Below are 16117 nucleotides of genomic sequence, written 5' to 3'. Positions count from 1 at the left end.
ATAGTCATGGAATAAAAGCAAGGCCTTGAAGCCCTGTATGCTAGCCCGTGTCCCATGGCTATCCCACGTGGGGTCTATACAGGCCACTACCATGAGTTACAAGTTCATGGCAGCTCAGTTGAAGAGATGCTGTGATCACAGAAAAGTTAGCAGCTGCATAGAGGTGCAGCCCCACATGGAGGAGTGGGTAGAGACCACATTCTGGAAAGGATTGCAATGTGTCCTCAATGTCCAGCCTTGGCATATGGACATAAACTCAGAAAGGCCATTCCAGTGGTCTATTAGAGTTTGCCATTGGATATATATAAAAAAGAAACGGCAGATTGCCAGACTACTGTTATTTAATGTCCTTTTCCTAACAACCCCATTCTCCTCAGGATATATTCCTGAGCATTTATACATTAAAAAGTCTGCATCTTCAGGCAGTTCTCTGCCTGCCCCTGACCTCAAGAGCATGTGCCCGGAACAGGGATGGGAAATTCATTCGGTTTGCATTTTAATGGGAACCTTCCTCATTTGCCCATCCTGAACTAATACACAAATCAAAACACTGTTGTCCTTTGGTATTTGCACATCTCCAAATTTTGAAGTACAGTTCTCCAATCAGAAAATGCATATACTAGGAGAAGGTGTGCACAAAAATGTGTACACCAATCAAAATGACATACAAAGTGCAACATAAAAGGGAAAATTGCTTACAGAAATGTGCATATTATTGCAGACAAAAATATGTATATTAGGAGAAAGCCATGTGAATTTGGAGACATTTTTTTAAAAAATTGCAAACAGATATGGAAATGGGAGAACACAAAGTGCATCCATACCTAAATGAAGAATATATATATATATATATATATATATATATATATATGAAACGTGGCATATTTGCAACATCGTGAGAAGTAAAACTATGGTGTGTTGATCTGAACTGATAGCATTTAGAATAGCACAATAAGGAACAAACTTCACAGATAAACAACTGGAAACGCCATGAAATTGTAAGCAATGTAGCAAAAATAAAACTATTGGGAGGAAGCTAATTTATTAATCGTATCAGTTTTAATTGATTAATTAGCCAATTAACTCATAAATTGGCATAGGGATTAAAACAATGTTTCTGAAGAAAAATTACACTGTGTTTTTAGATTATATATGCAATTGCCATATTGGACACTATCTTAGAAGACACATTCCTTCCTGTGTGTGAGAAAATAAGACGTGTTTCTTCAAAACTCCTTGAATGCTGGGGTTAAATAATATTAGAAACAATGTAAGTAATTATATTGAAATTAATTTAAAATTGATAGAGAAAAACAACAAAAGTTCTGCCGCCTAATTAATCTGTAGCAATCCTGTAAACCTAGACAGTGTCTGGAGGGCATAGAATGCTGTGGATCTCACCCTCCGAGGTTTTAAACAGAGGTAAAACATTGGACGGAGAGATCTGACCATGGATTTCACACCGCTACCCCATGGGACATCAGGGGAAGCTCTGCAGTGGCTCTGTATCCCAAGATCAGTGGTCCAACCTTCAGAAATTGAAGAAGAGGGTGAGATGGGGGTATGCCAGTGGGCTATGAAAGGGAGAGGCCATGGATTTGCTGTATTCAGTGGCTTCTCAGCCTCTGTCCACAGCAATGAGAGTGAGTTAGATGAGCTCAGAGACCCATCTAATGCAAAATTCATTTCCAGAGGGCAGAGAAGCTATAAAAAAAGGCCTCTGCTATTCCTCCTGCCTTGCAGAGCTCTTGCTGGCACAGCTTAGGATAACCGGAGTGCTCTGACATCAGATTGCTCTCTTAGTCACTTAAACTAACATTAATTGATTAAACACTGCAGCAATAGAGAGAAGGGATTGTTCTAACCTAGACATTCCTAAAGCATTAGCCCTCACCATATAACGTGCAGTAAGAAGAACATTGAAGACACAGAAGAGACCAAGTACAGATGGTAGCACAGTTCCATTGAACAGTAAATTTACACATGGTAGAAAGATTGATGTTAGTTTCTCATCTCTAATCTCTCCTCTCATAAATTGTTGCTCAAGTGTCCAAGGTGTGTAGGGGGATGATGGAGGTGGTTATCTTGCATGCTGTTAAAACTAGAAAAGTACATGATCTCATATTTGCCATCTATCTTCAGACAGTCTTTTTGGCAAATACCCAATAATTGATTGACATGCATCTTACCGAACTAAGTTAATTAATATGTCTACCAATTCCCAAATGGAACTCAGGAAGGAAAAATCTGTTTAATGCAGTAAACTGTTACATACTCAGAGTGTGTGTGTGTGTGTGTGGTCCAGAGACAATTGATAACTGATAAAAAATACATGTTGAAATAAAGCCTATAAGAGTATAAAAATAACTCATGCTGAACTCCCTTCCACATAAAACTGTATGCCAGAAGTAAGAGCGCTGACAGCAAGCTTGTTTTAAAAATTAATAGACTTTTTTTTATATAGAAGAAGGGGGGAAACGATTCTCCAAGCCCTTAAGTCATCACTGGAGGAATATGGTAATTTTTTTTTTTACAAGATGGAAATCTGATTTTTAAATGATTAAATGTAGGCTCATTCACTTGAATAATGATGTCTTTATTTTATTTTTAATGGCAGTTTGCTCTGTTGAATGTCAAATCCATAAGGCGGCTTCTGAGCAAATGTGCTTCTGACATCACAGTGAGTACATGTAATACAAGGATCAACTGAAAAACACCTCCATAAATTAAATGTGTGTCTTCGCAGAAAAGATCAGGCAAAACTGTTCTATGGATTTGAAATGTCCTTGGATTCATAACTGTAAAAGTCACATTGAGAACAAAAGCAAAGCATCTTCCTTTTTTAGATCAAACATGTGTTAGTATAATACGATTACACCATATATAAGAAAAATCTAAAACAAAAAAATAAGCAGAGAAGCTCCCTTATCACACACTCCTGGCCATATGAAAGTTTAATTCCACAGTGATTTTAGTAGAATGTGAACCGATAGACCAGATTCCCTACATGGCTTGGGACTGCAATACCTGATGGAACGCCTCTCCCAACATGAACCTACACTGTGCTCAACATCTGAGGTCCTCCTCCGAGTGCCTTCTCCGAGGGAAGCTCAGAGGATGGCAACAAGGGAGAGGGCCTTTTCGGTGGTGGCCCCCCGACTGTAGAATGAAGCTCGCCTGGCGCAAACATTGTTATCTTTTCGGCGCCAGGTCAAGACCTTTCCCCTCTCCCAGGCATTTTAACAGCATTTTAACAGCATTTTAACAGCATTTAACAACGTTAAGTTTGTGTTTAATGGACCCCAGAATTGTTGGTGGAATTGTTGTTGTTATACAGTTGTTTTTATGTTTCTGATGGTTTTTTAAATTTTGTATACTTTTTAATGTTTAACATTTTTAAACTGTTGTAAACCTCCCAGAGAGCTTTGGCTATGGGGCAGTATATAAATGTAATAAAATTAATTAAGTAAATAAATAAATAAATAAATAAAATTCAGCTGGGTTTCTAGTCCCTCATCCAGCTACTAGGGTTATGCATTCACAGCCCATGACAACTTTCTGAGAAGTGGGGGCAGCTATGAATCTAATAGCTCCATCACACCGGGGGTTAACCCTACCTTTGCTTCTCTGCCCATGTTTTCATTCCTCAGTTATTTCCCCTTTCAAAAGAGGAAGAACACAACAAGTACGAGGCCCATTGAGTCTGCAGCTCTAATGGCGCTGTTTTTCTTGCACACAGCAGCAGAGAGCAGCAATTCTGAGTTTAAAAAAACATCGGACTTAATGCAGTTTCTTTTTGTCGCACACAGAAGGCCAGAAGGGGTGGAAGGTGCATGGGAGGCAGATGAGGTCATGGGAGGGACCTGAGAAAACTCCATGAGTGCCCACTAATGAACATGCAATAAAACGCTCGTCGGATGGAGCTTTAATATTCTGATCTGTTGTCTCCTCCAAGCAGGTGAAACCGGCTTTATTAGCAAGAACCCTGATATCTGGACCATGGGCCTTTTCAGCCCTCTGCACAGCGCATTCAGCATCTGGTTCTACGTATGATTCATAGTACATTTTTATTATTGACTGCTGCCTGTAAACCATTCCTGACTTAGTGCAACGTTCTGTTATTTTATTGTATTTCTATTGTATTTTAAATATTTGTGAGCCACCCTGGGTTCAGTGGAGATTGGTGGCTCCTATTTCAGTGGGGCAGAGAATCCACTCTGGGTTTCAGTCAGAACTCTAAAGGAGGTATCCAAAGTGCTGAATGCTATCCCCAAATGGGTTAAGCACCTTGGATACCTCTTTTAGAGTTCTCTCTGAAACCCAGAGCAGACTCACTGCCCCACTGAAAAAGGAGCCACCAGCTTCACTGCTTGAATATATTTTGATAGGGATATATCTCCCACACAGACCTACCCATCGATTGTGATCATCTTCCAAGACCCTGCTCTGCATTATGCCCCAACTGTGGAACTTCTCCCTAGGGCCGGTTAGTCTGGCCGGTCCTCTGTTATCTTTTTGGTGAGTAGTTGAGGGCACAATTCTATGTATCTTTAGAAAGAAAAAGTCCAACAACTCCCAGCATGCCTCAGCCAGCAGGACTGGCTGGGTCATGCTAGGAGTTGTTGGACTTTTCTCTTTTTCTCTTAGAGATAATTTTCTCTAAAATTATCTAGTTACAGCTTTGTTCATCCTTTTTTAAAACTTCGTATGCTCTTTTTAATTGTATTGATATTTGATATTTTTTACGGAACTTTTATTGTTGCAAACCACCTTGGGGGTCTCTTTTTAGTGCTAAAAGGCAGGATAGAAATATTTTATACATTGTATACACCAATCTAAATGACAAAAATATAGGATAACTGCATGATTTTGGGAAATCAGTGCTGTGTGCATGAACTCCCACTTTTGTGCAACTTCACTTCGGTGGACTGGGCTACTCATCTCCAGCAAGGATAATTTGAGAAGTCTTCAGAACAGCGATTCTTAGTTTCGGATGCATTTTCAAGTGGTTTTTTGATCTCCAAATATCCGAGCCACATACCATGGAACAGATTAACCCTTTCCCCAAACATCCAATTCCAGGAAACTACAGCTCTCTACAGAATACACGAAATTGCCTTGAACTGAGCCAGACTATTTGTCAACCTAGCTCAGTACTGCCTGACAGCGGCTCTCGAAAGCAGGGTGTTGAACTTTTTTCAGCTCAAAGGCGGAATTCTGTTTTGGAGGAGCTCTTGGGGGCTACATTCCAAAGGCAAAAGGGGTGAGCCCAAAATGCCAGCGCATTTTATCATAAAGCCCTTACTGCCAATAACTAAGCCTGAGGAGAAACATTCTAATGTATTATATTATTATTATTATTATTATTATTATTATTATTATTATTATTATTATTAAAAATACTGCACACAAGACGGGAAACCATTGTATTTGGGTTTTTTAGATTATTGGTTGTTTTATCATCTTCTTCATGGTTTTAATTTTTGTGAACTGCCCAGAGAGCTTCGGCTATTGGGCAGTATAAAAATGTAATTAATTAATTAAAATTGTATGATTGGTGGTTGGAAAAAAGAGGGTGGAGCATAGCCATCTGAGGAACCCCATAGGGCCAGATTTAGTCCCCAGGAAAGCTGGATTTGGTCTCTGGGCCTGAGGTACTGCACCCCTGCTCCAAAGGTTATTTCTCAGTGTTGCTATTTTATTACATTTATATCCCGCCTTTTTTCCTCCAAGGAGCCCAAGGCGGTGGACATAGTCCTCCTCCTCCTCCTCTCCATGTTATCCTCACAACAACAACCCTGTGAGGTAGGTTGGGCTGAGAATCATAGAATCATAAAATAGTAGAGTTGAAAGGGGCCTATAAGGCCATTGAGTCCAACCCCCTGCTCAATGCAGGAATCCACCTTAAAGCATCACTGACAGATGGTTGTCCAGCTGCCTATTGAAGGCTTCTAGCATGGGAGAGCCCATGACCTCCCTAGAGTCTGTGACTGGCCCAAAGTCACCCAGTGGGTTTTCATGGCCATGTGGGGACTAGAACCCGGATCTCCTGACTCCCAGCCCTATACTTTAGCCACTACACCACACTGCTATTTGATATCCTTTTCACTGGGGAAAGGCAGGGACTGGGAGTGGAACTGGAACCTTCTTCAGACAAAGCAGGTGCTCTGACATTGAGTTTTTACCCCACACCGTAACTGCAAAGTCTCCTTTCAAAAATGTAAACATTTTGACCTTGTAACCTAACAGTTGAGACTCCCATTGCCTATCTATATGGCTTAACCTCGACAATGAGCACATATATCCATATATAATACATGCTTGGGGTTCTAACGTCAGGATTCAGCTGTATTTAAGTAACTGCCCACCAAAAAAAGCAGGCACCAGAGGAACAAGTGTCACAATCCCCCAAAACACTCTGTTTCAGTAAACGCATTGAACCCTATGGGAATTGTGCTAGAGTAGACACATATAAATAAATATCCAGAAGATTATGGCTAGATATGGATTTGTTTTTTGTTTCTTAAAACTGAACAAATTTTTGGTGTGTGTGTGTGTGTGTGTGCGCGCGGGAAACAGGTCTCATTTGACCCAGCAAAAGCCAGGGAAATGCACATATGATGTGTATGCCCCAGATGGGAAAAAGCTGCTGTGATGCCAGACGCTACAGACTGGGAAGCAGCAGACTTTAAGGACAAAACTGGCACCAGAACAAAGGTGCTGATATTATGGCTTCCTTAGATAGCTAGTTATCAGTCATGAACAGAAAAAGAAGAGTGAGCAGCTGGTTATGTAAACTTGACAATAGGGCTACACTTTTCAGTTACATATACATGCAGACATTGAAGATTTAATAAAATCACCAAATGGGTAATGGGTATGATCCCACCAGTTAAGGACTTTTAAGCCCCCCTATTTTCATCAGGAGAGTATACTTAAAACTCTCCCATTAAAATGAGGCTTGAACTTTGGGTGGATCGGGCCCCATATTTTTTAATCAAGGTATAACTTCACCAAGCCTAAAATTAAAAGCTTCACCAACATCCACAAATATCATCTTAATAACATTCCAGCTGCTAAATATGATGGATTAAGTAAAATGTACCTTCTGGCGAGGCAGGGGGTGGGGAGGAAACCAAAGCATGGCTGAAGGTCAGTTAAGGTGTTGGGTTTTTTTAAGTGGATGTATATAACTGCACTTACCTCAGGATGCCCTCCAACTTCGATGTATGTGCACACGGGATGGAAAGCCCCAGTTCCACAGACATACAAATGAGTTTGGTTATAAGCCTTAAGCACCTTGATGAAGTTCGCACATTCTTTCTACAAAGAACAAAAAAAAATAAAATGTAGCATAAATTAAGTTACTATACTTACTTGCACTCTCATCATTCACATGTACGCTACTTCAGAGTTTATACTGTCATTCACAGCTGTTTATTCATTAGAAACCTTTGCAACCCGCCTCAACAAAGGTCAACATGGCTTCCAATAAAACAAACAGTAAAAACACTATAAAGTATTAATATCATAAGTAGCATCTACCACAGTGGTGATACAGGGGCACAAGGCCTACTCAACTTTCAGGATAAGTAGGGGAACAGTCCCCATACTTTTTCGGTCAGTGACCATATTTGGAATTCTGAGAGAATGCTGTGCAAACTATGACAAAATGGGTTCCAGGAGGGAACTCAGACTTGTGCAAAATTGCTACTATGGTGGGTGTGGCTGATCAACAAAACACTAATTGATAATTGAAAACAATAAATAAATAAATAAATAAATAAATAAATAAATAATTGCCCAGAAGGGAAACTGGTGAGATGGAAAAAAAAAAGAAAGAAAAAAACTTGCCCAAGAACCTAAGTACAACACAGAGTTGGAGTCACAGCTCCAAAATACAAAACTGCTCTTCGGAACCTAAATAAAGCTGGTGCTGGAGAGCAGCACTGCACTTAGTGGCGTGCCAGCTTCCCAATTAAAAAAATTCTTTTTAACTAAAAAAAAGTCTTAAGTAATAAAATAGCAATCAGGAGACGTAGGTGCCAATTGCGTGAGCATACTGGTGCCCACAGGCGACATAATGGAGTCCTCAGAAGTAGGCAGTGGACGATGGTGGTTCCGATTTCAGTGGGGCTGTGAATTCATTCTGGATTTCAGCCAGCAACAAGCCAGAACTCTAAAGGAGCTATCCAAGGTGCTGAACCTTTAAGGTTCTGTCTGGTTCAAAACCAGAATGGGCTCAGAGCCCCACCAAAATCAGAGACCCCAGCCTTTACTGGAAGTACAACTTACATCCTCTCAGAAAGGCCCAAGCAGCTTCAAACCAGATCAAAGAAATGGTTCCATAATTTCCTGAGCAATTGTTGTGAATTCCCACCACATATGTCCTCACTCACATGTTGCTGCCATATGGAGCCCTTCACGCAGAATGTATACAGCAGCTGGATGCATATGTGTGTTAAAACTCATGCACTGATAAGCTACAGTACTGGGTGTTTAATTCTGGATATGAGGAACCAGCAAGACCCTGGTTGCTGGGAAGGTAAAACAATGGTTTAATGCAAACAGTGAGTGTTGGGGTGGTGGTGGAGGGACACTCTCCTTGAAAGACTTCCCAGTTGGTCTTGTTTTGACCATACAACTGACCATATGGTGACCATCCAAACATCCAAGTGTCTCTCCAACTGATGCAAGTGATGAAGCGGACTCTAGTTTGTGAAAGCTTATGCCATCATAAATTTGTGGGTGCTACAGGGTTCTTAGCTGGTTTTCTCCAATTGATGATTTCCCACTGCTCCACTTGAACTGCAGTGTCAAGTGGCAAATTGCAGGCAAAATTAACTTCTCAGATTAAACCCAACAGTTCATGCTATCACTTCACACATCCACCGGCGTGTTCCGAGTGGTACAAAATCAAGAGATACACAGGTGTGTACAAGCTTGGCTCGTGGGGAGATTTCAACACAACACAGCCATTACCCTTAAACACATATAAATACTTCCATTTTGGACAGCACTCAGATGCACAGAAGCACCAGTGAAGAGCTGCAGTGAGGCTATAGCAGTGGTATGCTATCTGGAGGCATGTCACCACAGACATAAGTGGTGACCCTTCTTCACATTTGTGCCAGGTTAGGGAAGGTGCTTGGTCTCTTCTGAGTTTCTGACCGGCTGGCAGTAGCTCTTCAAGCCTTTTTGCAGCCCTGTTCCCCGAAAATCTTTCGACTGGTGATGAATTTAGGACCTTCTGCATGCAGCGCATGTGCTCTGCTGCCATTGTGATATGGCTTCTCAAAAGGCCAAGAACTACGTGCTCAGTTTGTTATCTATATTCCACTCTCATTTCCAAGGCCTGAAATCAACAATAATTCCACCAAAGTGAGCAGAATTCCTCCAACAAGATGTTAATTGGCTGAGAGTTAGTCTCCTTTTGGAATTCTTTGATAGTGAATCACAGACCACTTGCATTTCTGTATCTACAACAAAGTCAAGGAGACTACAAGCAGTGTTAAGTGGTATGTGAATTGCCCCCTTAGGCGGAATTCTTCCATCAGTTACTTTAGATTTACACAGTGCTGCTCTATTAATGTCAATAGAGTTGGTCCAGATTAGTGCCAATATAACTGACAGCAAAATATGTATCTCCACCCTCTCTTTTAATTTGTCTCTCATCTACAACGCATCATATTTCAACTATGGATTATAGGAATAAAAGAGGTAATGAAACACTAGGAGGGGCCATTCAGAGCAATAAACCTTCAACTATAAAATATATTTATTTACTATTGAAAGTTTCCATTCCAGCGACAATGGTTAAAATAGCTTTCCTGTGTTTTACAGCTGTTTTGTTAAAAAGAGACCCTTTAAGCCTTGTTAGAGATGTATGCAACCACAGCAGACTGGGTTCCTTTATATATTTTATGCAAGTGAAAAAAAGAATGAGTAAAAAAAGAACATTAAACAAACAAACAAAAAAATGATGGCAAAGATTTCATCTCCACCATGGGAAAGAGTTCAAAGTGACATTTTGCTCCGCTTTCGATCAGATTCAATAAAACGTACCGGGCACAATCTTGTAAAAGTTACTTGCAATCATGGCCCTATGAAATGTTGAAGTTCATTCTTTTGCTTCAGTGGGGCTGTCAGTCAGATTCTATATATGGTTACTTGGAATCCCAGTTTGTTGAATGAGGCTCAAACCCCAGGTAAGCACACGAAGGATTTCAGCCTTAGTCGTGATGAACATTTGCTAGCTCTTTCTCAGTGCTCACACACCAGCCTGATCTTCTCTCTACATGTGTTGGGCAGCAAAATCCCCCTTCTTACCCACTCACAAGGTGCTTTCTGTTCTGTCTCTGACATTTATTTATTTATTTATTTATTTATTACATTTTTATACTGCCCAATAGCCGAAGCTCTCTGGGCGGTTCACAAAAATTAAAACCATAATAAAACAACCAACAGGTTAAAAGCACAAATACAAAATACAGTATAAAAAGCACAACCAGGATAAAACCATGCACCAAAATTGATATAAGATTAAAATGCAGAGTTAGAACAGCAAAATTTAAATTTAAGTTAAAATTAAGTGTTTAAATACTGAGAGAATAAAAAGGTTTTCAGCTGGCGACGAAAGGAGTACAGTGTAGGCGCCAAGCGGACCTCTCTGGAGAGCTCATTCCACAACCGGGGTGCCACAGCGGAGAAAGCCCTCCTCCTAGTAGCCACCTGCCTCACTTTCTTTGGCAGGGGCTCACGGAGAAGGGTCCCTGTGGATGATCTTAAGGTCCGGGCAGGTACAAATGGGAGGAAGCGTTCTTTCAAATAACCTGGCCCCAAACCGTTTAGGGCTTTAAATGTCAATACCAGCACTTTGAATCGGGCCCGGACCTGGACTGGCAGCCAATGAACATTCCCTGGATAACTGTGCATCAGTGTAACATTTGAATACACATGTGCTTCTAAAATGCAACACACATACTCCTGAGCTGCAAAATCTAATATCCCACTTTCAATCAGCTGAGGGCTTTGGACCTTAGAATCATAGAATAGTAGAGTTGGAAGGGGCCTATAAGGCCAACGAGTCCAACCCCCAGTTCAATGCAGGAATCCACCCTACAGCATACTTGACATACTTGCCCTATTTAAACATTACATCCATACATGGATGTTTGATGTTTGAACTGGGACAGGTATGATCTTGCTCTCACAGTACATGCAGGATTAAGTCTAGGGAGCATATTACCTGATTCCAGGCCACCAATATCATTAATACAGGATACTACATTTTTAACTCTATGGGGTGTATCCAATGTTAGTCCTACTTAGAGTATACCCATTAAAATAAATGGGACTTAATTTAGACTAACATTGGATATAGCTTATTCCATCCAGGTACAACAGATGAAAACAGGTACACAGGCAACTCCTCATAGGAACGCTTACATATACGTAAGGATGGTTAAACTAGTATGGTGTTTTTTGTCAATGGTTATAGTAATAACAAGATTTGCCATTTACAATATTTAAAGCAGCTTACATTCATTCACGTACTTCCGAGAAAAAGTTAGGTTATATTGTTATCCCCATATTGGAAGAGAGGCAAATCTGAGAATGATAAAATAATTGCTTCCCCGAGGCTCCTGAGTTTAAGCCTAAGGTGAAATGTGAACTGTAGTCTTCCTAAATTATAGCTTGCACTCTTAGCCACTGTAAGGTTTGTGGTTGGGTTCGGTGATTTTTCTACACATGAGGCTTAAAAACAGCTCTTACTTCAGTTGATTTGGAATGTACCTTTTATACCTAGTTTTACCAGGGCACTAATTTCCACTGCAAATACTCTTCTGCATGTACGATAATCAAATGTCCACTTACATAACAGACGAGAGGCTCAAAGGCTTCAAATTTGAAAAAAAAGCTCATTTATTCAGTAGCAGTGTCAAGGTTTCTGGACTGGCCAGAGGCATGTTTACCCCTTAGAGACCCATGTGGAGCACATTATTCCCATGCCTTGAAGGCCAATATGATGAAGTCCAACGCAACAAGGTTATTTCCCCAACTATCAGTAAGTAACAATACAACATGAATGCCACCCATTGCCATCTAAAACTCTGAGTTACATCTTCCAGAAAGGAAGTTAGCAATGTTTTGCTGTGGCCTTAGCTAGATGAGGGGTTATCCTGACCTGATACCCGGGATCGCCCCTGTGCGTCCAGATGACGCACAGGGGATCCCAGGCTCAGGCAGGGATCAACCCTCCCTTGCCCTGGGATAACGGGCACCACTTTGGGCCCGGTTTTCCCCACGGTCTTGGACTGAGCCCGAGACTGTGAGCGGGTGGCCCATTGAAGCGGCTTCTCCCCAGCTTTGCACGATTACTCACACATAACTGGGAGCCACGCACGGGGCCCAGCGCTCCCCAGGAGTGCTGCACCCATCTGGGCTAGGGTGGGGGGAACGGAGATTTTTTTTTAAAAAAAAAAACCCTACCTGCTGTCACTGGAGCGCTCCTGCACTTCTGGGCCTTTACAACTTTTTTTTAAATGGTGGGCATGACAGCTCTCCTCCAGAGTTTGTCGCACCTCATGTGTGAACGAGGGCGAGATCCCGCGATAGTCGCATCACGGTATCTCCCCTCCTCTAGCCTGGATTTACAGGTAGGTCTAGCGAAGGCCTGTGTTTGTGGCCACTCAGTCTACTTTTGTTTCAGCCAGGCTTCCTAGTGAGTCATAGCTTAGTGTGTTATTGCTCAGGCAGTTGTCAGTTTGAAGCTACTTCCTTCTCTCACCCCCACCCCATGGCTCACCTTTTCATTTATACACTGTACCCACCGATTCCACCCTTCCTTTGCACCTTGGTGTTGCTTAACTTCTTTCTGGCCACCTTGCTTTCTCATGATTATGTGCACCAAGTTCCCATTCCTCCTGTCTCAATCTCTCCTAGCAGGTCAAAGGTCCTTCTTCTGGCTGGCTCTCTCATCTTGGGGTCTACAAGCAGAGTGTGGTGTAGTGGCTACAGTGTTGGATTGGGACTGGGAAGAACTGGGTTCAAGTCCCCACTGAACCATGAAGCTGACTGGGTGACTCTCAGCCCATTACTGACACTCAGCCTAACATACTTCATAGGACTGTTGTGTAAAATGGAGAGCAAGAGGATGATCATTTACACTGCTTTGGGCCCCTTGGAGGAGAAGGTGGGATATCATATAATAATAATAATAATAATAATAATAATAATAATAATAATAACAACAACAACAACAACAACAACAACAACAACCCGCCTCTTCATTTGGATCGAGGCAGGGAACAACAAGAAGTATAAATACATAAAATTGATTAAAAACATAGAACACATTATTAAAATATCCTAAAAACATCCTAAAATTCCACTGGGTAGGCCTTCCGGAAGAGATCAGTCTTAATAGCTTTCTTAAATGCTAAAAGACTTAAGTTGACGAGTCTCCTCTGGCAGGCCATTCCACAGTATGGGAGCAGCAGTTACCTCTGGGTAATTGTTGTTAGCCTACTTTTGGTTGACTGAAGTAGATTCTTCCTAGAGGACTTGAGTGTGTGGGACTGATTGTACAGGAGAAGGTGATCCCCCATCATCATCATCATCATCCAGATGGAAATCCATTTTTGTACACAGCAACACCAAATACTCTTGTAGAGCTTCAAGAGGAACATATTTATTGCAGCATGAATTGTGCAGACTAGACCCAGCTTCATGTGATACATAATCCTCTAATCTCTAGTTTACAAAAGTTTGTGCTGCAATAAAACTGTTGGTTGTTAAGGTGCTATAAGACTGTTCATTATTTCAGTTGGTTATTGGTACAAAATGAAGGGAAGACTAGAATGACACACGGTTCTAACTTCCTGTTCCTGTATGAAAGCACCATTCGGGTGATGGGGCCACAATGCTGGTTGCAGGAGATGTTCTACCCTTCCCTCACTCTGTATCTTCATGGGACAAGTCCTATTTACACATAGTATTGGTTGCCACCCAAAGAGTCACATTCAACTGGAAACAGGAAGTGCCAATAAAAACTGTTCTGGTACTGGGACCCCTTAGAAGCAGGCTGCTATAAAGCCTAATTAAATTTGCATTTGTGAAGCGATTGCCAAGTGGGATAGGAAAGCCTCCCTGTGGGTAGAAGACTTGTTATGACATAGCCAGGACTGAAATGCTCTGCCAATTTTATTCGGGTTCTCCTCTTCCCTCCATGGAGCACTGGTATGAGGGTATTCAGACACGTCTTAGCTGTGAAACTTGGCACACAGTCTTATTCTGGATACTGGTGACAAAGTGCGTCAACTTCAATACAAAGCCGTTCTCTGGCTCTGAGCCCGGAATGACTTAGACTGTCTCGAACTGGGCTTGTCCAACTTGGCAGCACCTCACGATTGCTGCCTTACCCTCCAGCTGACAGGATATTTGTTCTTAATGGGGGAGCCAGTGCCAACAGCACAGAGCAGTTAAAGTTTGTGTGAGAGTGTAAGATGCTGGCAAGCATAGAAAAAACTATGTGTGTGCGTGTGCGCAAACACATATCACAATGACACATACACACACAGAGTATCCTTGTTAAATATATCAGATGGGTAAGCAAGGAAGCACAGAATTTTGAATTCCATGAAGTGTTTGGTCACTGACTGTGCCTGATTGATATACACAGCTCAACATGTGCAACCCAGAGAAACACTGTTTCTGGGATATACTACTACAAACTACAGGTAGGAAATCACGTAATTGCATATGCCCCCCTTGTAAAATGTTCTCTTCACATAGAAAGCGATCGGTTAGGAAGAAAGGTTCTACTGTTTCCAAGTCTAATGTAAAGTGCTGGTTTTGACTTTTAAAGCTTTAAACAATTTGGGACCAAGTTACTTGAAGGACCACCTTCACCCAGATCAGCCTGCCCACATTTAAAGTTCAAAAAGAGAGGCCCTTTTCATTCGTCCACCCATGAGAGCAGTCAGCCAGGTGACCACATGTGTGAGGGCCTTTTCTGCAGTGGCCCCACACCTTTGGAACAAGTTGACAATAGCTAGGTACCCCATGATGACCCACAGTTCCAATGTTGATATTATTTATTTATTGCATTTATATTCCACCTTTTTTTCCTCCAAGGAATCATAGAATCATAGAATCATAGAATAGCAGAGTTGGAAGGGGCCTACAAGGCCATCGAGTCCAACCCCCTGCTCAATGCAGGAATCCACCCTAAAGCATCCCTGACAGATGGTTGTCCAGCTGCCTCTTCAATGCCTCTAGTGTGGGAGAGCCCACAACCTCCCTAGGTAGCTGATTCCACCGTCGCACTGCTCTAACAGTCAGGAAGTTTTTCCTGATGTCCAGCCGGAATCTGGCTTCCTTTAACTTGAGCCCGTTATTCCGTTATTCTGGGAGGATCGAGAAGAGATCCTGGCCCTCCTCTGTGTGACAACCTTTGAAGTATTTGAAGAGTGCTATCATGTCTCCCCTCAATCTTCTCTTCTCCAGGCTAAACATGCCCAGTTCTTTCAGTCTCTCTTCATAGGGCTTTGTTTCTAGACCTCTGATCACCCTGGTTGCCCTCTTCTGAACACGCTCCAGCTTGTCTGCGTCCTTCTTGAATTGTGGAGCCCAGAACTGGACGCAATACTCTAGATGAGGCCTAACCAGGGCCGAATAGAGAGGAACCAGTACCTCACGTGATTTGGAAGCTATACTTCTATTAATGCAGCCCAAAATAGCATTTGCCTTTCTTGCAGCCATATCGCACTGTTGGCTCAAATTTAGCTTGTGATCTACAACAATTCCAAGATCTTTCTCGTTTGTAGTATTGCTGAGCCAAGTGTCCCCCATCTTGTAACTGTGCATTTGGTTTCTATTCCCTAAATGTAGAACTTGGCATTTATCCCTATTAAATTTCGTTCTGTTGTTTTCAGCCCAGCACTCCAGCCTATCAAGATCACTTTGAAGTTTGTTTCTGTCTTCCAGGGTATTAGCTATCCCACCCAATTTTGTGTCATCTGCAAATTTGATCAGCGTTCCCTGCACCTCCTCGTCCAAATCAAGGTGGCGTACATAATCCTCCTCCTCTCTGCTTTATCCTCACAACAACAAC

General features: G+C 41.8%; 1 protein-coding gene across 1 annotated transcript in view; it reads right to left on the bottom strand.

Annotated features, from left to right (window-relative positions):
• The window catches only part of SEMA3A (semaphorin 3A), a 253399-nt gene that overhangs the window by 134796 nt on the left and 102486 nt on the right, over positions 1-16117 (bottom strand). The window contains exon 4 of the mRNA XM_063134309.1: positions 7204-7323. Coding sequence (XP_062990379.1) covers positions 7204-7323 — 120 coding nt within the window. The remainder of the gene's footprint in view (positions 1-7203; positions 7324-16117) is intronic.

The sequence above is a fragment of the Elgaria multicarinata genome, chromosome 9 (genome assembly GCF_023053635.1).
Source record: "Elgaria multicarinata webbii isolate HBS135686 ecotype San Diego chromosome 9, rElgMul1.1.pri, whole genome shotgun sequence".
Lineage (NCBI taxonomy): Eukaryota > Metazoa > Chordata > Lepidosauria > Squamata > Anguidae > Elgaria > Elgaria multicarinata.
The sequence above is the reverse complement of the archived record's forward strand: the minus strand, read 5'-3'. Positions and strand labels throughout refer to the sequence as shown.